Source organism: Papaver somniferum, chromosome 7 (genome assembly GCF_003573695.1).
Source record: "Papaver somniferum cultivar HN1 chromosome 7, ASM357369v1, whole genome shotgun sequence".
Classification (NCBI taxonomy): Eukaryota; Viridiplantae; Streptophyta; class Magnoliopsida; order Ranunculales; family Papaveraceae; genus Papaver; species Papaver somniferum.
Window position 1 is genome coordinate 128,470,431 of NC_039364.1, and position 24,926 is coordinate 128,495,356.

Below are 24,926 nucleotides of genomic sequence, written 5' to 3' on the forward strand. Positions count from 1 at the left end.
TAGTATTTTGTAAATTTCTTTATGTATAAAATAAAATTTCTAAAAAAAATAAAAAAATAAAAGTTTGAATTAATAATTTAAATAAAATTTCAATAAAATACTATTTTTTTTTTGAATTTTATTACAATATATGTATCAAAATTTTCAAAAAAATTACACAGAGCTTTTGGTTGGTAACCTAGCGACCAGCTGGGTCCCAAGTCCTCTTTGAATAGCAACACCTAAACGATGAAAAATAAAACGACCTAAACCACTACTAGCGTCATTACTAACCAAACAATTCCTTAGACGCTTGAAAAAAACAAGAGTATCCTCACCAAGTTCCCCTAAATGATAAGGCATTTATTAATTAATATAATAAATAGGTTATTACATAGAGTTTGTTGGCAGCCTAACAACCAGCTGGGCACCAACACCTTTTTGGATGGCAACGCCTAATCTATGGAGAAGAAAACTGCCGGAACTACAATTGGAATCATTATTATTAATACTATGTTATTAATAAATAGTATATTATATTATATTTAATTAATTAATATTATATTACATTAATATTATCATATATTAATATTTTTAATTAATTTTTTAATAAATTAATAAACTGACTGTTATTTAATATTATATTTATTTGAATTAATAATTTAAATAAACTTTCTATAAAATTATTAATAAAATTATAATTACATAAATAATTAATTATTATTGTTGATAAATTATTTTTTCATTAAAAAATAGTAATTTTATTTAAACAATGTCAAGACTGACTATGATTAATATTACTAGTTTCTCACTCGTACGATGCACGGATCTGTTTCTTATTTATGGAATACTCGACGCTTCTTACAAATAAAACATTATAATAAAAGGGTTACGTATTGAAATAAAAACTCACATAAAAAAATAAAATCAAAAAGCTAATACCTAAGTTGATGTTCAAGAAAATGAAACGAACCAAAAAGAGCTAAAACAAATATAAAATGTAAGGAAGACGATGCAGTGGCATTCTTCCACATTCTCTTGTCCGCATTAAAAATATTAATCTATGTAAGGGATGATTGTTGTCTGTTTCACCATATTTAAATGTATTTTGGCATCTCAGTTCTTACACTTGATTATAGCATCTAAGCATTCTGCATTATTAGAACCTAAAATATAAAAAATCTTTTCCACATCTTCTATGTGATGTCAATGTCTATACAGTTACTTCTCGACGCTTCTTGGTGCATGAGTTTGGGAAATACATTGATCACAGATTATCAGCAAGTGCGAGAGTTTGGGAATCTTCATGGATAGCATATTCCATGGAAGTGAGACTATCACCCGACAACCTACAAAACTTTATTAATCGGCCTTAGTTTTCATAGAAAGCTTAATTTGTTTCAGATACACTCTGCAACAGTAACAATACGACACTGAGTCATCAAAATTAGTTTACAGATTTTATTATGGCGAAGAACAACAGGGTCACCTCTCACTTCTCATTCACGTCTTCATAATTAATTATTGTAAGTCCATATTTGGTCTGCGATTGGGTAACCAGGCTGAACAGAGCCGAATTGTACTACCACTTTAAACTATTAATGAAAAAGCTTGAGAAAAAGTAAAATAGTTTCCAGGTCACTTAGTTTTCTTACTAGTTTCATCCTCTATTAGTGAGAGAGGAATTATCAGAACCAGCAACATGAAGGTTCCTAGCAGTGGTTACCCATATTAGTACATTTGCGTATGAACCTACCACTGTGTGGTGCACCCATGCCATGTCTAATAAATACTGACATGGGGGTTCAGTTCAGTTGAGACCATGACCACCAGTGGTCGTGGTACTTGAGTTTTTCTGTTGTTTCCCTTTGTGTTGCCATTTACTTTCTGCGTTGGATCATGCAATGTCATCCTTGCCTCTTACGAAGTCTGTTTGTCAAACACGAAAGCGTCTATCAACATGTGTACAACAGTAGCAGCTTATACTTTCCAAATTAAGTGAGGAAATACTTACAAAAAAAAATACTATCTATCACAATGAAGTTCACATCTGCACAATTTTTTACCCCAAGTTGACTCTGCATAAAACAAACAAAAAAAACCAAAACGCGATTAGGATGCAAAATAACAAAACTACAGAAAATTAATGTATGTTTTGTTTCAGTAATGATTATTAAAACAAAAAAATGAGGAAGAATACCTATATGCAACGACTTACATTTTATGATATTATGATGTATTTATTTTTCTTGAAAACCATCATGTGGACGTTTCTATTTGGAATGAAATACTTATGCTATTTGGAATGAAATACTCATCGTTTGATGATCAAGAAAAAACAAAAAAGTTTATGTAACCCTTAAATTATGCATCATATTGATAGTCAGATAAGTCTCCGATGAAACCATGCTACGCATGGGAATCGTTTCTTTAAGCAATTTTGTCAGGTTATCGGTTTTCAGTTAAGGCTTGTGCCGTATATATGTAATTTGTATTAAAATTAAGCTTCTATGTATAGTCCAAGTGAAATTTACATGCCTCAATTTACCCGTGAATCCGTCGTGCAATTAGATTACCGAAACAATTCATGAAAGACAAAAAAAGATAGTCTCATCCTGTGTACACAACAACAATTTCCTTTTTAATTGCTTCACAATCACATGTATCTGTAGCAAAGAAAGGAAAAAAAATGCATATAAATAGCTAATGGATTACTTTAAAGCTTCACTAAAAAAACGTACATCAGCAAATGATATCAAGTTTCATCGATCTTTTTTGATTACTATTTCTGCACATCTGCACATAGATAATAGTTACTTCTAAATTTTTATTTAAATTGTTACCTAGGAGGATTGATTTAGCTACCGACCAAACCTTATTTTTACAATCACATGCAAAACTGCAGAATACTACAAATTGTAAGATTTGCTAATGAAGTGTTTATCCTGACTCCTTCTATACACTGCCACAAATTCACATTGGATTTGCTTCTCTGAAGCATTACGAATATCCCAACCAAACACTAACAGTTGCCATACGTTTGTTGTTTGCCTCACCAACTAATGTGAGGAGTAGGGGTAACTGATGGCATCTTGTCATATTCCGACTAAGCATTATGTATAATTTTTTTTTGAAATAACATTACGTATAATCTCCCTAAGCTTTAGTAAATTAATTATGGCTAATTATAATCACGGCGATTTGGGCATCGGTATTTCAATTATGCATTGTAACTTTTAAGTAATTTACCTATTATATTTTTTTTTGAAATAACACGTATAATCTCCCCAACCGTTGGTAAATTAATTATAATCAAGGAGATTTGGGCATCGGTATTTCAATTATGCATTGTAACTTTTAAGTAATTTACCTATTATATTTTTTTTTGAAATAACACGTATAATCTCCCCAACCGTTGGTAAATTAATTATAATCAAGGCGATTTGGGCGTCGGTGTTTCAATTATGCATTGTAACTTTTAAGTAATTTACCTATTATATTTTTTTTTTGAAATAACACGTATAATCTCCCCAACCGTTGGTAAATTAATTATAATCAAGGCGATTTGGGCATCGGTATTTCAATTATGGATTGACTATTTAAAAATATTTTTTTAAGTAATTTATCTATGGGTGATATTTATCGGATTTCCTTTCGCAATTCTAAATCAGTTTTTGAATTAATCGCTTTGGTGCATCGCTTTGGAGAAGATAGTGCAACTTACTATACTGAGGTGTGACGAAGAAGAAGTCATTCATGAGTCATGACTCAAGACACATCGTCAAAGAATTTCGCACATATAGGAGCAAACGAACATGACGGGTGCACCTTAAATTTCTTTGTTTACCTCCTTTATGTTCAAATGTACTTAAAATCAAAGATTTCTTAATTGATTATTTCGAATGGAATAAGATTCAAAAATAAAATAAAAAGTAAAATGGAAGGTGTAAGTGGACTTTTTATTATTTTTTCTGGTATGGACGAAAGTCCAAGAATTTTTTTGGTGTGGAATTATACGGTTGCGCTTTATATTTCAACTGTGAAATTAGCTCTTCAATCGCGAAAAACAGACAGAAAATAAAAGGTTTAAACTCGTGAGCATACCAGAAATTTGCGGGCACAACTGCGTACTAAGCATATTGTGTATACAAAACATTAGTGAAGATCGGGTCCACTAATGTTCCTCAAAGAAAATGAATGAGACTCATAAGAATGGTCAAACTCATCCTTCATGACCTAAACAGGGAAGATCAAGTCCGGTAATGTTCCTTGAAGAAAATTAATGAGCATCATCAGAATGGTCAAGAAGGCAATTGACAGCCGACTTTCATTCCTATTGCAGGCAAAGAACACCTCGAGTTAGGGCTGCACAACGGGTAGGGTGGTTAGGATATGGCATATACCCGCCACCCTACCCGTTTATTGGCGGTTAAGAAAATTTTTACCCGCCACCCTACCCGCCATTAAACGGGTAAGATCCTATCCAACCCATTTTTTGGCGGGTCGGGTAGGGTAGGATGGCGGGTATAACCGTTTACTACCACCAGCACAATTCTTCTTCCATGTAGCTCCAAGCACCATCTATATCACCTGCAATACAAAATTTCAGTTCCTTTTGTAACCACCATCTTCTGCTGCTTCTTTACAGTGCCCATTTCAGATCCATCTAAGATGCTTCCATAATTCCTTACCTGTAACCAATGGCAGAAACCACTTCAAGCACCAACATTACCATTGCAGCAGCTCAAGCCTGCTCCTGCCATCTCAACAGAGCCTCAACCACAAGTATAAACATGTCTAACAATGGACATGCGAAACACAGCAATGATGGTCCATGGTACTGCTAAACCACGGAGAAGCACCAGAATAACTTGTATATCTAGTAATCACTTGATTAAGCGTAGAAATAGATGTTGTGCTAGTAGACCAACGATGAATTTAGAAACAAAAGCATAACCATAAAAAATGTACAAACAAAAGTATTCTCAAGAAAAGAGTTGTATTCTTCTGCAGTAAAGAATACTGCAACCAGTAATGCTACTGCAACAGTTACTAAGCCTGAGAACAAAGTAGAACTTCTACTGTAGAAGAATACTGCATCTAGAGAAAAGGTTCCCAATAAAAATAGAGGTTATAAGGCAAAGAACAAGTGATATGAATAGAAAGCAGAGGCTAAGTGTGAGAATTAATGTGAAACATTTCCCTGATGGGACATGTTGTTGCCTAGCATAAGTCATAACACCTACTACATGCAACATGTTCTTACAATATGATAACAGATTATGAAAAGAGACGATCAATAAAGCATGTTATTTATCATGTTGCATAGGCAGTTGAAAAATAAGAAGCATGTTATTTATCATGCTTCATTGTTTTGGAAATTCTTGCTTTGGTTGTGTTTTCAACTGCACTGGCACTGACAACCCATAAGAGTCTTATGATAAGACCATAAATAAAACTCAGGTGAATGGTTTCAAGTATTAAGTAAAGTTTTACCGTAAAACTAGACAAGTATGTAGTATTAAGTAAACTACGATCACACCGTGCAGGCAACAATAGATTAATGGCCAAGACAACAAAACAGTGAGCAACAATGTTCCAAGACAACAAAACAGTGAGCAACAATAGATTAATGGCCAAGACAACGAGACCCTGAAAGATGAATATGAGATTGAGAAGAGTAAGGTATACAAATAGAACTTAGAACCCTACTTCAATTCAGTTCAGTTTTTGGGAACAAATGAGTAGATGCAATCAATAGCACAAAGTACCTGCAACTCTACCTCTGATTATGACATACATGTACATCAGGACGAGACTGCCAGAAGTTTCAACTGTTACCATCTACTGTCTACAAAAAAATAAGAAACAACTATAAGTTTAACCTTCATCATGATACATCCGAATGCAGATGATTCAATCACATTTACAAAGTTTAGACCAGATACAAGAAATAATAAGGTCTGCAGAAAACAAAGGCTAAAAAGAAAGAAATAAAATGACCAAGAGTGCAAATATGAAAGCACTCTTGGTCATTTTCTCATTACTTTTTTCTGTGAATCATCGATCAGCGAAAGATGCATTTAACTTAAGATACAGATAATTGAATAATAATTCCATAGGATGTATTACACTATATACAGGACAATACAATATCCGAACAGCATGACATTGTTAACCTAGTGGTTGTACTAGCTTGTTAGCCAACTTCAACAACAACTTCACATGGAAGCAGTAGTAGCAGGACATTTGACAAACATTTAGAAACCCACCCACCTTGATGATCTTGGAAATGGTGTTCCCAGCAGGAATCTCTTTACTAAACAATTTCTTTGCAATCTCCTCTGGAAAATCAAACACTGCGCCTTGAATCTGCAATAATAAAACATTTGTTACGACAAAACGAACGTTACAATTAAGAGTTGGCATTGCAAAATACATGTGACACTAAGATGTGATGTAAGCAAAACCTAAGTCCATCATAACCAGATGGTAGAGTGGATATATTCTTTTCTAAGCTAACATAAGAATCAAGGTGCGCATAAAAGGGCTCACAAGAAAAACACAGAAGCTAGAAAAGTCCACAGAAACTGCAGTTTCTTATGATTTTACATATTTGAGGTAACTCAAATGGGACGAAAAGGAAAAGGGTTCTTCAACTAATGTACAAAGGTAATGAGCTGCAAGACAGAAAATGCTACATTATTGGCTTCCAAAAGGAGTTTTGAATACCGAATTGGCATTCAAAAAATAGATTTAGTACCCGTTTGAAATATTAAAACTTTTTACATTTAAAGACATGGGTTTTAACTATTACGTTTGATTAAATTTCTACGAGAAATTCATCAATCAGTTAACATGCAAGTTAATTTCTCAGCTAAATTCCTAGATCTTATTACTCAACTGATTACTCATATGAAGACGGAGATGATTACTGAGATCGAAACCCAAATCAAAACACAAATTTAAATCTTTAAACACTTACATCTTCAGATCGAAACCCTCAAAACCTCAAACTGCACTTGCATCCTGAAACCCTAAATTCTCTTCTGCAGAGATAAAGAAAGTGGATTGAGATGAGCAAAAAATAGATTCAAACACATAAGACACAAATCGAACACACAAATCACTTACATCTTCAGCTTCAGATCGAAACCCAGACTTCACTTCTTCTGCAGAAAATCACCACTTCGCTACTTCGAATGAAAACAGAGAAAAATGGTTCAAATGAAAAGCGATGAAATGGTTCGATAGAAAAAATCCATTTACTTTGTAATTTACCCCTATTATGTTTTAAAATAACAAAAAAATAGGCAGGAGGAGAAACCAATACAAGGGTTACTTTGTCTTTTCAGTATTAGACGGGTAGGCGGGTAGGGTAGGATAATTTCGAGCTTTATCCGTCACCCTACCCATCTAACGGCGGTTAAGAAAATCTTTACCCGTTACCCTACCCGCCAAATAATGGGTAGGATAGGATACGGTTAAAACACTGGCGGGTAGGGTAGGATTGGCGGATATGGGTAGGGTATGTGCACCCCTACCTCGAGTACAATTTTGTGATTTACCATTACCACAAGAAAAACATTAGTTCTCTATAACCAACATTAGATTAGTTGACAAACCAAGACCCACAACTTTCAAAAGTAGACATTAAACAAAAAACCTTACACGTTCAAGCTCACCTCGCTTGCCTGTTATAGACGATATCATCAGAAACTGCAAACCAGAAACCAGATATAAGTAGTTGACGTGTGTTTTTGTGCACATAAGAGATGCCAAACAGTAGGTCATGTTACCTGTACATTAGCATACACAAATATTTGAGATTTGCGAAGATTATTAACAGTGTTAATGGTACGCATACCTACAAAACAAAGGATACGTGCAAAACGAACAAATCAGCAAACAAAACCCAAGACAGTAAGAGTAAGACTAGATTACTGCTGCAGCAGTGAAGGCCGACGATGAAAGGGAACTGCTTTTTAATAAAATGATACTGAAATTGATCAATTTCAATCGATCTGATGGCTATTTTAAAGAAATTTGAACTGTGAATCTGTTTGTTTAATGGTGTTTGACTGAAATCTGTAATAAATTTGATTGATGATCCCAAGTTTGAGCTTAATTTCATGAAATTGTGATTTCCAAAAAGCCAATTTCAATTTCTCTGCACAAACATTGTGACGTACAAACTCACCATTTTTTCATCACTAAGGGACTCCTCCCTTTGGTCGTCGTCCAAAAAGGGGAAGAAAAGAAAACCCCCTAGAAGAAAAAGACAACTCGTAAACAATGGTATGGATTTTGCTCGATTTTTCTTAATGATAAATACATCCTCAAACTTACCTGAAATTACCGGAGTAAGAACACCATCAAAATGATAGTTTAGGATTATGACGCGCCAACGTTTACTGAATCACCATTATTGATTACGCTAAGAATCACTGTTGTGAAATACAATACATTAATAATATTTAAAAGGAATATTTGGAGGATACTCTCTTCTCTTCTCTCTCTCACTCCTTCTTCTTCTTCAACAAAACCATCAAAAACAACCCTTCTCTGCTCAGATCTAGTCCATTTTTGGACTAGATCTGAGCAGATTTCTTCATTTTTTCTTGCTTTCTAGATTAGTTAGTAGATTAGTTTGGTTTTTATTATGTTTTCTACTTATCTACACCATTTTGGTGGTTTTATCTACTCTTTTGAGGTTTATCTTCGCTTTAATGGCGATTCTTGGTTATTGGGTTGGGTTTTAAGAGCAATAGTGATACTCTCCATGCTCTCCAACGAAGAAATATTCATCTTGGTTGTCTCCGGCGACGGAATCTTCATCATCAACTTATCCGACGACGGAATCTCCATAGGTGGTCTTTTTGACGACGGAAGCTTCATCACCAGTTATAAGAGATTTGAGCAAATCACTCCTACTTTGGGAGCATTTCTTTCTAAAGAAGAAAAACAAACTAAATGGTTGGAATTTAATTCCGAGAAAAACCATTCTTCTTCCGATTTAATCGGATCTTATTCATACTTGTATTTGTCTTACTCTGGTAATCCTTCTCTTTCTCTTGTCGGATTTTTCGGTATTGTACTCTTACGGTATGTTGTTGTTACGTTGTATTCTCTTATTTTCGATCTTAAACTCATCGTAACCTTGAAAGCCCATTAATGAAAAGGTTCCTCGTTTATCAAAAAAATAATAATAATAAAAAAAAATACTCCATCTGTTTCTAAAAGACCGTCCTCTATTCCATTTTGGTCTGTTTCAAAATTGTGTCCAGCTTCTGTTTATAGTCGTATTTTTTCAATGAACTCTCTAATATACCCTTAAATCTTTTATACTTATAAATTTTTTTTAATGGGAACCAATCTAAAATATTAAAGAAATCTATATAATTAAGGAAACAGGGGTATATATACATGGGAGAGGATCTTTGGAATTTAAGTTAAAATTTTGTTTCCATGGTGAGCACATACTGAGAAGAGGAAACAATCCAGATTTTCGATTTTGAAGCGAACTTTGATTTTTAAATTTCAATGTTCCCACTCAATTTCGCTCCTATAGTTTCACGTAGGAGGGATTTTTTTTTTGAAGCAGCAGGAGGAAAATCTTCTTTGCCGCACAACATTCATAATATTTTCTCTTTTATTTTGGTGATATTGTTTCCATAATTGGGATATGTTTTAATATTTTTTTTATTTCCTATTTACAATTCCATATCAATTTTTGATAGTTTTTATTACTAACATTTTAATTATACTAAATTAGACAAGTACTTAAGGGTAGGCATGTAAACTACTATGGTCTTCTTAATATATTGACAAAGTCAAACCGGACTATCTTTGTGAAACGGAGGGAGTAAGATTTAAAAGAGACAATGAGCTTACCAAAATCTCTCCCAGCCTCAACCACGCCAATCATTAAAAATCGCATTGCAAAAAATATTAGCTGCATTCCGCATCTGACGACAAAACCCTAAAAGGAAAAAAGAAAACGAAAACCATTAAAAGATAGTAGCGGCACCGACACCGTAACCCTAGAATTGGACCTTGGCTGAGTGCTTTATATAGAGATTCACCAAGCCTAATAGTTCCATAAAAAATGACTTCATTTTGGAAATAATATCGTATATATCACAAAATTGACATAAATGTTGTAATTTTAGATATATCGTATATATCATATCTGTTTGTTGCAATATTTTTACTCAAAATATCGAGAATCTTTTAAAAGTATATGAATAGAAATCATATTTTTTCTTTTACGGAATAAAAAATATGAAGAAAAATAATGTTGAAACTCATTAACTATTGTTTATTAGAGTTTTCAACTAACGTTTTTTGTTCTCCGGTTCTTAAAATTTTGCTTAATAACAATCAATTAATTCTCTATTAATGATTTTGTATTTCTAACTATTTGACAGGATTAATTTTCATTTTCTTAGTGAAAGAGGAAACACGCTTCAATTTACGGGTAAGCATCCATAATTTCACTATTCTAAAATTTAAATTTTAATTGTAGATTTAGATTTAATCAAAGATTTGTTAATTTTATGAGAGTTAAAAATATAAATTTTAAGTAGGATTCTTATCATCACCATGGAATTGTAATTTGAGGATTAACTTAATTATTATTTTTTTAAAACATAGACTTGCTTGAATTATAAGAAGTATAATCGGACATTGGACACTATTTAAAAAAATTAGGTAATTTAGTTTTGTGATTATTGATCGATTTAATTTTACGATGAAATCATGATGACCGGTATATGGCTTAGTTTGGTATTGTTGCAGCTTTTGTAGAAGCACTTTTCTGCTGTGCGTTGTTGTGCTGTTCTGTGAGAAAAAAGCAGTTTGATGTTTGGTAAAATATTAACTAAAGTTAAAGTTGATTAAAAAAGCAGTCAGTGTGTCTGGTAAAATATCAAATTCAACCATTGTTGTTGTAGCAAATGACAAAAACAGACATATAAATAGTTTTATTCGATTTTATTGGTTTTAAAATATTTTTTTTTCACTATTCAATATCAATATATATAATATTAAATTTACTAATTGTTGCTATTATTATGATTGTTAACAAAATTATTTTACTTACCCACTTTTTAATATATATATATATATATATATATATATATATATAATTTTCAAACAAAAAATCAAACTAAAATTAATTAAATAATTATTTAATATTTGTTTTTATTTTTATTATTGATAAATGAAATGAAATGGTAAATAATTGTAAATGAAATAGTTTGAAAATAAAAAATAATAATATTTAAAATATAAGAAATAAAAAATTGGTTGTATATAAGTTTAAGGGTAACTTTTGTCATTTATAAAATAAAATAGGGACAAAAAATATAAATCAAGCATTAAATTTAAGTGGGACCAAAGCTTATGCTTTTATAGCTTTTAAAAGCTCCTCTTCCCCAGCTTTTGAAAATTGAGGAATTTGGGAAGTACTTTGGGTAAAAAGCACTTTGATATTTTTTACCAAACACTAATTTCAAAAATTATTGACATGTATAGGTTTTGAAAGTGCTTTTGGAAAAATAAAATCATTACCAAACCCAACCTATATCTCAATGTGGTTTTATGTCAATTTATTTTATTTGGGAAGTTTTATGTCAATTTATTTGGGAATTTTAATGTTAGAAGTATATATATATTTTTTTTTTACGATTCTTTGATATATATTTGGTAATGATGTAAGATTTTATAAAATTCAATTGTTTTATGTAAGAAAAAATTCTTAAATTTAATTGGCCCAAAAATATATTGCGGGCAAGAAATATTCTTCTCAAATTTTATTGGTCGAAGCCTTTTAAATTACCAAAAAAAAATAAAATGGTGGGCCAAAATCAACCAGAAGCTCCGGTTAACCACAACGCTCGAAAAACCTCTATTTTTATATAGAGAATATTCACTTAAAATAATAATTTAAATAACTTTTTCACTTCACAAATCGCTATTCAGAAGTGGGTTGGTGCTCAGCTTCTTGCTACACTACCAACTAAAGTTCTGTATCAATCTCTTTAATTTTTCTATTCTTTATGGATAGTTAGTTATATTATAATATAATATTAATATTTATTTATTTTATTCATTAATGGAAGTAATTATTTTCCGGAGCTTTTTACATGAATATTATCATATATTAATATTTTTAATTAATATTTTAATATATTAATATTATATTATATTTATGTCATATTTAATTAATATTATTTAAAATAAATTTTTTTTTATAAATTAATCATTATACAAAGCTTTTGGTTGGTAACCTAGCAACAAGCTGGGCTCCAACACCTTTTTGAATAGCAACGCCTAATCTATGAAAAATAAAGCTACCAAAACCACTACTAGCGTCGTTACTAACTAAACAATTCTTCAGGCGCTTGAAAAAACACAAAGTATCCTCACCCAACTCTCCTAGAGTAGAGAAAGCCAAAACACTCAATCCATGGCCATGTGAAATACACTTGTCCAAGTATTTAGAGTGTTTACGTGAAACCGCATTAGATATAGCTTTCCCTGGGACGAAAGAGCGAATTCCATCACCTGCGAAGGGCGAAACACCAGTGACATCCATACAAACATCCTTTCCGTCTTCCCAGTTAAGCACAAGAATATCAGCAGGTTTCAGCTCTTTGTCATCATTCGTCAGAAATCCCAAAGAAACTTCCTTACGAGCAGGCACACTAGCTTTGAAGCAAATGTCGACGAATACATCACGAACAATATCATGTCGAAACTTGGGGCCTATATCCTTAGCACAATGAAGTGCATGATCACCAAAGATGTCCATGGTTTTATTACAACTTGGGCACAAGCCATTCTCAAGAAACAATGGGATACCAAGACGATAGCAAAGTACAACTCTAAAATGTCTAGGTCCAAGGAACTGATTAAACCCAATGATGGGTACAACCATTAAATAATCTTGTGCATGCTTCATACGGTTGCACTGCCACAGGATGGAATCTCTTGCGGACATAGAAAATTGGTCTGGGATTTGCTTCTTAACTGTATCAAAATAAGTGACTGCCAGGGAGTGCATGGATGGGGGGGCAGTATCATCGACACAGTATGTAGAAGGCAAGCCACATACCTGAGCAAAATTATGTAGTGCAAACTGATAAGCAGAGCCTTTTTCAGTTGAGAATGAATTACCAAGGATCACCTTTTGTACCGAAGTCGTCTGACACTGAGAAGCAAGGTAACAATAGGCGCTAGTGTCAGCCATGGTGTAAATGCCAAGTCCACCATCTTTGATGGGCAAGGTAGATAGTCGCTGCTGTAGAGGACCAAACCCCGCACCATCACCAGTGATGAGAAGTCTCAAGTACTTAAGTAAGTGATCATCAAAAAGGGCAGTGGCAGATTGTAAGGCTGCAGGATTGGTAGTACGCATTGCAAAATACAATCTAGAAACTCCAGTGCAATTGCGAAGTAATAGCATCTCACTTTGAGGGTCTTTGAGTTTCTTGATAGCAGACATCAATTGAACAGTCTTATTCACCCTGCTCAACATCATATCACTGATAAAGTTCAAATCCAGACTCACCGGTCCACCCAATAGTTTAACACCATTAGAAGGTCTACCAATATCAGCGGGGAAAACTCCGTCAGCTGTGCTTCTGGGGTCAGTAGAAGGCCAAAAGACTTCGGTTTTCTTTACATTAAGATGTAAACCCCTGCGTGGTCCCTCCGTTTCTATTATGCTCAGAGCCTTAGCTACCTCTAATGTATCACCAATAATTGTACCATCATCCAAGTACCAAGCGTGCAAGTCAAGTTTGCATTGAGAAGCAATAGTCTTCACTAGGGGGTGAAGTGTCAATGCAAAGAGCAGAGGACCAAGGGGGTCACCTTGCTGAACTCCAAGTGCAGATGACAAAATATAATGGTCATAGTAGAGTTTGGCAGGCCTCGAGTAACAAAATTCTACCCAACGAGAAATACCTGGACAATGAAGGCGAACCTCTTTGATGAGCTGCGATCTGCTCACCATGTTGAAGGCATTGGAAAAGTCAATGAGCATCATTGACATTTCCTCTGAGTGACCATTCATCTCCAGTAGGCGATTTACAGCATGTAAAATACTTTCCCCACCAGCAGGAATACCAACCCCGAATTGGTAATCGCCCAAATAAGTAGACATATCCTTACCAACCGAGACAGCAGCTACTTTCGAGACCAATCTGCGCCAAACTGTACCAACTGCAATGGGCCTAATACCACCTCCAGGTTTAAGTAAAGGGGTTAAAGGTGCACTAGCAATAAATTCTCCCAAAACCGCAGGACACCTACCAGCCAACCAAAGATTGACAACCCCAGTAATCGAAACAAGTAAATCATCTGCAATAGCAGCTGCCGCCCCACTGATTGCGTCGACCAGATGCTGAGCACGCAAACCATCACGACCGCATGAAGTGCCTTTGGGGAAGCTCCTGATAGCCCGTAAAACAACCCGAGAATCTACTATAATTGGGTCAACCATGGCCTCATCACAGGAAAACAGTAGGCGCAAGGTGGATGCTTGTCTAGCAGTTCCAAGTACGTGTACTCGTTACGAGGAGCTAAACCAGACGAAGAGAGCACTCGAATGGCTGCTGCGAAATGGCCACAACTTATCTTCTTTTGACAAGCTAACAAGGTAGCTGCGTCTTGTCTCTTCTCATCTGCCTCTTTAGACCCAAAACGTAAAGGCTGCTGTAGAAGTTTCTTTAACAAAATAGAACAGCCGTTAGGCTCTTTCCAAACAGCAAGAGCCCGATTAATGGCTGCAACCTGTAAACGTTTTCTGTTGCCGGATTTCTTCTCGGTGGAGCTTCTTGGCTTGAACAAGGTTAGCGTGCAGATTGGGAGAAAGATAAGATGTAACCAAGCTGCTAAGCTACCAGGATTTACAATAATCCTGTCAAGACATACCTTTAGTGTTCTCGCAAAAGCAAGCCTGCATTTATGCGGAATGCTAGAGACTGTCGTGAACTGCCTTTGAAGCACTGCGTTTAGTAAGTCTGTAGAAAGGGAGGGTCATGGAGTAGACACTTCTATAGCGTCACCATCACCAATACAGTCTACAGCATCACTGGTTGTATTACAGGAAGGAACTAAGCAGGCTACAGGTCCACAGGTTGTATTGCAGGTAGAAACTAAGCAGGCATCAGCACCACCTGGCAAAAGCTCACCTGGTTTGTCCAAACCGTGAAGAAGAAACTCAACCTCTGCACCATTGAGAGGCCCGGCTATGACATCTCCATGCACAGCTCCACTTCTCCATCTCCCCTTGCAAGCTTTCTTCCAACCGTGGAAATGCATACATCTGCAACATAACCACATATGCAAGCGACGTAGAACATTCTCCCAAGCAGAGTAAATGTGCAAGTTAGAAGCAATCAAATCCCTGCATATGATCTTGTCATCTTCAGAGGAGAGATGCCTGTCATAAACATGCTTCAGGAAAGAACCCTTTACATAACCCCTGCCATTAATTCCATCCTGGCAGCCATGAACTTGCTTGAAGGGGCAATGACAAAGGCTGTCGTCTACCACAGCTTCATATTTAGAAGTATGCATCTAATTTGAAGACGTATTGTCACTCTGAAATGCTCGAACCACTTGAATTAAAACCTTGAAGTCAAATACTACAACACGATTCCAACAGATGCAGCAAAATAAACAACCATACATGACTAGTGATTCAGAATCTTCACAGTTTCCCAAGGTGTAACCTCCTCCGCTGTCTAAAAACTTGCTTGAGGCTGGTTATACTTCACCCATAACACTGCTCTAATCAAATCAAACTGCCTCACTCTCGTGCAGTTACTGAGCAAACAATGTAATCAAGCCTGATTCGCTGAAGCTTTTCCTCGAACAGAATACGTGCAATTCAGACTAAAACTAATCCCACTCCACCAATAATTCCACAATTTAATTATTTAAGAATTAATTGCATCATTATACGTAAACATCCAAAAATATGACTAGGAAGAATTAACAAACAAGTGCTCCAACAGGGGGAATCAAACGACGTCACCCATATGCAAACAAGTGTTCACTGTTGTTTTAAAAATAAAACATGTCATTTTCTGGCATTAATCATTTTGGAAGGAACAGTTAACTCCTCTTTTTCTCCTCCCACCGGTTCATAGTAACTCCTTCATTTCTCTCAGTGCTAAAATAATCAACTCCTCCATTTTCTGCTTCTACAAATAGTCGTTTTCATCATCTTCTTCATCAAAACCAACAGTTAACTCCTTCTTCTTTTCTCAAAATTAATTTAAATAATATTATATTTATTTAATTACTAATATCACATTTATTAATTTACCAATCTCTTATTAGTTATTTATTAAAATATACATTATTGATGATAATTAAAATAAAATTACTTAAAATAATTAAATATAATTTTTTGATGAAATTCAGTGATTCAGGAATAAATTTACTAGCAAATAATATATTATAAATAAACATTTTGAAGAAATAACATTTGAAAAAGGTGAATGACGTAATTACCAATTTCATTAATACATGGATGTAATTCAATTTCTAGGTAGTTTGAATTCTAGGTAGTTGGAACTCCCTAGAATTCAAACTACTTCCATGCCAAATGCAGCCTTAGTGAACTCCATTGTACTAGACACAAGTTTTAACAAAACATAATCAACTAAATCAAATTGCGCCATGCAGGATAGCAAAAATTTGACAGGACATCTCAATTGTTTGGTTAATGATGTGACTAGAAATCTCCCTGATATAAGAGAATCCAATTATCCAAAACCTACTATCTCCTTATAGTGACAAATATTTCCATGAAAGATAAAAGGATCTGTAAAAAGGATATATCAACTGGTTAACGATGTGAATTGTCATTGCAAGAGAGACTATCAAGTGTTCATGATACCACTGTACACATAATAAGAGCAGTGGCTCTTTAGATTGGCGAAGGGATACAGGAACGATAAAGAACCAGCATATGCTTTTGACTCCAGACTCAGCAAAAAAACTACTTCACTTCTATCCTCAGACATCCGAAGGGTTGCGAAATTGAGCTCTAGCTTACACTACCACTGACAAAAGAACAGATGAAAATAAGATAAGTAATAAGCCTCAAATTAAAGAAGTAGGTAAACTGAACCACATTCGAGATAGGTTCTTACTATTTCGAAGGTAATCAGAGAATAGTAAGGAAAAACTTACTTTAAAAGTTCAAATATTCATATACAAATCTATAGACAACCATCCCAATTATACGCGACTTCCTTTTAGAGGACCCATTATACAGAGAAATTTCAAATTTCAAGAATGTAGTAGTGCATGATCTAACCAGACGGAATCATAATGAACCCTCAAGAAGTATAGTTTCCAACCTCCAAAAACCATGGTGGAAAATAGTTTTTTTGTTTTGAAGCATGGAAAAGTAGTTTATGATTCAAGTATGTTCCTGCTTTCTACATCTCCTTTATGTTTTGACGTATATAGTTCAAAATAAAATTGTGCATAAGTTAGATATTCTGTAAACGTCAAGAATCCAGCCAAAATACCTAACTTCAACTACTTTCAACTGAAAGAAGTAGTAGTTTTATCTTCACTGAGAAATCATAAAATGAAAATAATAAGAATTTAGTACAGTGAAATATCGACTACACAAATACGGAAGTATGAAAACCAAAAACAAATAAGTAGGTGTAGTCATGGAATTACATACTTTATTTAGGAAGGGACAAGCCTTGGTTTTGGGTTTCGAAAGCTCCATCTGACATGTCCAAAGGCTGAGGAGCATCTTTCTTAATACGTTCCAAAGAAGTTGCTTCAAAAATACCTACCAAACCGATCAAAATTGCCACTTTCACTCGTTAGAATGCAAAAATCATATTTACTGCTTATTAATGTCCAAATCATGCATTTGATAAACCAACAACAAAAACACTCAATAAGAGAATACAATAAACACAAGAGAAAAATCAAAATCTTCATTCAGGAAGAAAAGCTGAACTGGCAAGACCTAAGCTACTAGACATCTTCATTCTGTGATTATCTACGGAGGTTTAGGGTGTCCAGGATTTAACTGGTAATCTCTGAGGACTTCAGCAGTACATAAAATTTACTATAATCTTTTTTCGCTTTTGGCTGCATGAAGTTGAATGGCCCGGAATAACACAGTTCAGCAATGCAAAACAAGAGCCCCTCATTTATTTTAACAGATCTAGACCAAGCAACTATTTCGAGCTAGCAAAATTTGTAATGCATACTCAATAACACCAAGCAGAAATTTCCAGGTAACATGCAACAGCATGGCATTCATGTTAAGCTAAATTCCTGATAAAGGATAATGAGAGTATCTATTACACTTGAATACATAAGGATCACCATGGTGATAAGGTCCAAAACATACCAAATCCCAAAATCGTGGAGCATATTAGAAAACCTGGAAGGGAAAAATCCATCTTATACATGATCTCCATCACAATGATGCATCCTCCTGCGACCATCAAATGTCTTGGAGAAGAGAAAACCATATGTAATCTGCAAAAGAACATATAAATAAACCACTCATACGCTATATAGGAAATCTCATCCCAAAAGATGGCAATTATCAGCACAAAAACAAAAATTACAGTCTCTTTCCTGAAAAATGTTAGTATATCAGTTATGCAGGACCCCCAACACTTAAACTACCATATCAGTCAAGCCAGGCGAGCAAATAAAAATGTACTATCAGCAGTATCTGCTTCCTATCAGGGGAAATGTACCAAGGGTTTGTACTTCATGTGCAAAGAATTTTATTTGGGACATAATATTGATGTCAGCAGAATCATCTTGCTGAAGAACAATTTCATTTAGATACCTTTTTATAGGTTATGTTCATTCTTTTTCTCCAGAAGAAAGTGGGGCAAATTCGTAAGGTTGATTAAATGTAAACCTGGTTAGCATTCTATACTGCAGAGCGAGCACCATGGAAAAAAGATTGACCCAGCAATGCCAACAACAAGAAAGAGTAATTTGTTACTGCTTGTCTGATTTACTTTAGACTTGCTGTTGCATAAAACATGGAAACTTTACAGTCCTAGTCGGCAGCAGATGGATCAATCTAATTGTCATTATAGTAAAACCAATATACATCATTCATCAGTTCGTAAGTACTCTATCAGCCTAGAGATTTTTATTCTGAATAGGGTAAACTGTGATACTGTATACAGATAAATCGAGAATATTCAAATGCAGTTTTAAATATTCCCCAAGGGGAACTACATTAAGAGTACGTTATCCAGTGAAATGCACAACAAAGCTACAAACAGATATTTAAAATATATCAAGTAATTGAACAACAAACATGATCAGCACAATGATGGCGAAACTACAAGTAACAGTAAATCACCCTGATCTTGGAAAATGAGTAAGTAGTCGATAATGAGCAAACATCTCAATCTTAAAAATATAAAAAATTCATACAACCATCAAAATTAGCTTTAGGTTATTCAACAGACTCATACCAGCATGATTGGATGATTACAAGCAGACAAATAAATAGTTCGGCAATATTTTAGACATGTGCAAAGTATGCGTAACATGTAGATTGCTCAGGAGGATATGGGAGACTTTTTGTAATAACATACCTCTCTTCGGCAATGTTATCAACATAGAATATCAATATGATTCCAAAGAGAATCACACTGGAATACGCCCATAGAGAAATTGGTAACTTTATGCTAATATCAGATGAGGATCCCTGAAGCACAATCATAAACAAAAAAGGCAAAGGAAAAAAAAATTCTCGATCAACATAGCACTCAATAAATTTCAAATGATTACTTCTAAAGTTAGGTAAGCACATTTATGTAAGTAGAAACTGAATAGTTCTCACTAATATTAAGTCCCAAATTGCAAAAGGAAAGAGAAAGCATGCTGCAGAAGCCATAGTTACTGCATGAAGTCGCCTTTTAAGCTGATTCTGAAAGCAACAAGTAAGTTGAAACTGTAATATACTGCAAAAGGTAAATCAAGTAGAACCAACTCATATCGGACTCCAACACTAGAGGTAGACACTAAGGAAAGACATCGTCAGCCTAGAGAGTCTGTACAGCTCTAGGTAATTAGTAATTTTCATGATAAATACAGTAATTTATGAAAGTTCTAATCAACTAGTAGAGCAGAAAAAAATGATTATTCTTAATATCTTATACAGATATCTTACCTTGAGTGACACTCGGCGTGCAACTACTCTTCTCAACGCTGATAAAATACCAGCACATAGGGGAACTGTCATTTCTTTCATGCCCAATGCTTCCTTTGTTGCACCCTCTGTGACAAGGCTATCTTTAAATGGTACTTTCTGGTCAAGGTCAAAATTGATACAAGGGAACATACAACCAGCACAGTAAACAAGAGAAGATAAAACCAATACCCAACTGTTATAGAAAACTGATCTTTCAACATGCCAAAAACTACAAATAAGTTAGTAAAGCCGATTGTAACAACGTTCTCAAACATTTTAAGGATATTGAAGGGTGAGAGTGTGGCCATGGCCCACCCTTGAGATAAGAAATAGAATGCTGCCGACATTGCAACGAGCCCACCCACCTAGTATACGTTGAAGATTATTTATCAATGATAAAAATAAGTATATAAAAAGGTATATAGAGAGAGAAGAAGAAAAGAACTTCATTTCTGTTGAAACTGAGATTTTAATCTACAGCAGGAAAAGACATATTCGAATGCAGATTTTAAACCAAGTAAATTGATGACAAGTATCAAGCAGAACATATTCACTGGATGAGTCATGCCCTCCAGTATGGCAGACACTTTTATTAAATTGCAAAATCCAACCGTCAGTTTTCAATCTATATTCAGAAACAAATAAGGATAAAGATCATTTATGCAAGCCACTTCTACAGACAAGGACTACAAAACAAGATCTAAAGCACCTTTTTCCAAACATGAGCCTTTCGCCCATACAATACTGCAGATAGAACTCCAAGAACAGCACCAGCATACTCTCCCAATATAGCTCTGGAGTTGAGATGAGAACATAAAGACATTCAAAAATTAAAAATATGTCAGGAGTTGCAAAGAAGAAAAGTCAAGAAGAAACTGGATACATCTACCAACGAACAGAAAGTCTAAATGTAGCTGACTTTTTACAGCAAATCGACGGAGAAAGAGCAATGCGGATGAAATGGGTGGGCACTGTAGTAAGAAAATTCAGATGGTGAAAGAAGCATGGTTTATCATAGTCTAGATATCCAAACATAAATGGTTTGCCTTCTAAACCAATGCCAATATGGCCTAAAAAACTTCTTGTTAGTGAATGGTGTCAACATATTTAATTGATATTATTATCATTATTACCAGCTGACATCTGGAGCATATAAATATCACCCTTAATAAGGTCATAAGATAATCTTTACATAGTAAAAAGTGGCGTTTCAGATGAGGCATCATCATGGTTCAAAGGATCATCAAATCTCCAGCCACAGCATTGATAAACATCAGATCACGATGGCCTAAGATAGCTATCCCTATCTCTATCTTTATTCCTATTGTGAAGGAAAAATCACACAAGATTGATTTCAGATAACTCTGGACCCTTAGAATTGCCCATTCTGGATATTGTGGAAATTAGGGTCAATCAACCCTAATCACTTTGGGATATGATTATCAATTACACTTACTATATAATGTAATCCAATATCTTCTAAGAAACTTAACCATTCATAGTTTTATTTCCCTATCATAGGTTATAACTGATGAAAAATTAGAAAGAACTGACACTGTGTCATGCATGTTAGCTGACACTGACAGTAGTCTATGATTAGATTAAATCAATCTCTGATTAGTTTAAGTTAAGACGATTTAGTAAAATTATAAATTATGATATGATTAATATATCTCATCTTGTTTATGGCTAATGCTAGATTAAGCTAATCATTCTATGAGCTGTCCTATGTAGCCACGTGAAGTGTCTCCCCAACTCATGATAGAAACGGTTAAGAAAGAGACATTTGGCAAGCATGACTAGGACTCTCTTCTAGGTTCATCCATAAAAGAGAATTATGCTTTATCCATAAAGCAAGTGCGAGAAAATAGAATTAGAAGTCCAAGTCAGAAATCTAGTTCTATTTATGTTCTTTTGCGTTGGAATTTCGACATGATTCTATTTCCAAGTGTATAACATGTTATATACTATATTGTTCTTAGTTTAACCAAGCTGCGGAGTATGCTAATACTTGGCTAAAGTCTATTTTTAGTATAAGGAAAAGACATTATCTTGTTTAACTATAATCTTTATGGAGCTGAATATCCAGCAAAAATAACCCTAACAATTAAACCAAGAACTGAAGCCATGCAAACAAAGTTAAGTGTTAAGAAGCACTTACACAGGTTAAATTAATTATAGTAACTTACCTTATAGGACCACATGTCTTCAGGCCCTTTGCCCACAAAATAAAGTATAATGCTGTTATGCCTCCATTGAGTACCGTTGGTATTACCTGAAACACAATTGCATTTCATGAGATATACAATCTTACAAATTGAAGTGCACTCTGGAGAGACCCTGATAAATGAAGTGGAAATGGTTTCCTTGCTTTGGCTATATTCCTTTTAATGATTAAATGAGGCAAGATAGTCCTGTCGACCTGTTGACTGGATAGGGCCCTTCCTTTCCAAGGCTTTTGCGATAATAGAAAGAACATAGCTGATGGAACCAAGCAACTGAAAATGAAAACTACAACTGAAGCTCCTTCTTGAGATAAGTAGTGGTACATGGTATAAACTGACCATATTCTCATAAAGTTCCCAATTACATGGATTATCTGCAAGGGAGTGTGCCTAGAGGAAGAAAAGATAGTACACGTTGTAAGTTCACATGATATGATAAGCTAGGAAGAATGCATGTGATATAAAGCACCATAGATAGATGGGATCTTACTTTCTTTATGTATTTTCTTCAACTTACGACCTAAATAACTACATTTTATGTAGTGGTGGATAGCTCCACAACTAGAGTTTAAAACGGGTTTACAACACTAAAGAACGAGAACTATGTCAAACACAATAAAGAAAATAACTGACCTACCAAAGCACATTTCATAAGTTCCTTTAAACTGTTGAACACATGAGATATACTGGTAGGAGGAGTAAGTAGCACATGAGTTTCTCTACACGTCTACCTGTAACCTCTTAGTTAGTTGTATGGTGGACACCTAGGCAAAGCAGGAATCCCTTTTCCCGCAATCGGTTAAAAAACCCTAGAAAGGTTGGGGCAAGTAGATCAATGGGTCATCTGTGGTGCTTCATATAACTACTTTGATTCACTGGGTTTTATATGAAACATTTTATCTATTTATCTATTAATTGTTCTTCCATGACCTTGCTAACATCTTTAACCTGCCTACTTTTTGAATTCAAGCTAATACACATTGATAAGGGGAACTAGCAAATAGTTTTTTCTTTTGATTAGCAAATTCGAAATAAGAGTCAAGAAGGTAACGAAACTGAAACTAGCCATGACCATACACTAGGTGAGAATGAACGCTAATGAAACTGGAATGGGCAGATAGATACGCTAAGCACCTCTAAGTTGGTACGTCGATGAATACAGATGACAATCTCATCTAAAGCTTTTGTTCTAGTTCATGCCTATATATCAACTTCCCAGTTTTACTGTAAAGCAATATGATCATTGTTGCAGTAGAAAACGGAGCAGTTGAAAAGAGTAACAGTGTAGAGCACATACAAAGAAACAAGAAACAGAAGTCTTGTCTTGGTTTTATTATTCTTAACTCTATAACATAAAGTAACATAGAGCTACACAACATCTTGTTAAGCTATATTATACCATTGGGACCTAGTAAAAAGAAACAAAATCAATAGTAGACATGCTTCGTTAAGAGTAAATCAAAGTGCGTCAAAGTATCGGTATGGAGGTAGTTGATAACTAGCAGAGGAACTACACTAATTGGTCATACTACATTGTTAAGTTTCTTAGGTTTAGGCTTTTCCAACGGTTTCGGGCTTCCTAATGTTCTGGTTTCTTCATGTCGGCTGCAACTTAAACAAGAGTTTACTGGGTTTTCATTGTGCGTCAGTTCCATTCAAGTGTATATAATATTTGTAGTATCTCTCAATCTTAGTGAAAAAAGTATCAGTTCTTGACCATGTTAAAGCTTGAAACAAGATTTCAAACAAATATTTGATCTTTAGTGATCTCAATAGTAGTTGAATCAAATTAGCTAGCAAATAAAAACAAAAAAAAAACTATCAATTAGGGTTTCCACCTCTAGATAATGCATAACAATGTTACCTCAAAGGGGGAGAATGAGCGAGTCGTCGATTCTCAGAGATCTGATTTGGCGACATCATTTTCAGGTCTTTCCTCTATTCGTATTTGATTCAGCTTTTCTTAAAACACGAGATTCGAATTGAAAATGTTTTTATACTCGTCTGTCATTCTATCAGGCACAGGGTTTTGTAGAGTTTTTCTTTTCTTTTTGTTCACATTTCGCGAGATTTTGATTCTAACGCAAAAAGTACTAGAGCAACTTTCTCGCTTTGGCGTTGCGTTGACGAGTTACACAGGCTGAATCTGATTCTGGTGGCCCTTTGCTTAAAGTCGCCTGCCCCAATAAAACATTAGCATGAGGGCATGACCAGTCGAATGGGTTTTGCTTCCAAAAAAAACCTCAATGGGTTTTGCATCTCCCGGTGACTCTACGGGTTATACAGAAGGGAGTTCAGAGTTATGAAGCACGCATACATCAAAATCGGTGACGTATTACGCCGTATCAATATCAAATATTTGGAGATATGCTTTGGATATTTCATTTGTGAAAAATACTAGACCCCCTACTATATGGTTCAATATATAGAAGCCCCACTAAATGGATCCTACACTATCAACTCCATTCTTTCACATTTGCATATTTTTA

At 34.7% G+C, this 24,926-nt stretch overlaps 1 protein-coding gene across 1 annotated transcript; it reads right to left on the reverse strand.

The window, feature by feature from the left end:
• Positions 1-16,839: 16,839 nt before the first annotated feature.
• Positions 16,840-24,556, reverse strand: LOC113298384. Its single transcript, XM_026547114.1, has 11 exons — positions 24,302-24,556; positions 22,635-22,827; positions 22,402-22,487; positions 20,922-21,006; positions 20,499-20,577; positions 20,192-20,322; positions 19,862-19,948; positions 19,614-19,726; positions 18,392-18,522; positions 17,705-17,818; positions 16,840-17,066 (listed from the first exon to the last, which is right to left on the reverse strand). Exons 1-10 carry the CDS (start codon positions 24,358-24,360, stop codon positions 17,706-17,708), a joined length of 1,077 nt encoding a protein of 358 aa, XP_026402899.1. The 5' UTR covers positions 24,361-24,556; the 3' UTR covers positions 16,840-17,066; position 17,705.
• Positions 24,557-24,926: the final 370 nt, after the last annotated feature.

Excerpts from the sequence above, each read along its gene's own strand:
- LOC113298384 (XM_026547114.1), bottom strand. The coding sequence starts at position 24,360 with ATGATGTCGCCAAATCAGATCTCTGAGAATCGACGACTCGCTCATTCT. Across the intron at positions 21,007-22,401 it reads AAGACATGTGGTCCTATAAG|AGCTATATTGGGAGAGTATG; the intron begins GTAAGTTACTAT and ends TCTCAACTCCAG. Across the intron at positions 19,727-19,861 it reads CAATTTGGGACTTAATATTA|GGATCCTCATCTGATATTAG; the intron begins GTGAGAACTATT and ends ATTGTGCTTCAG.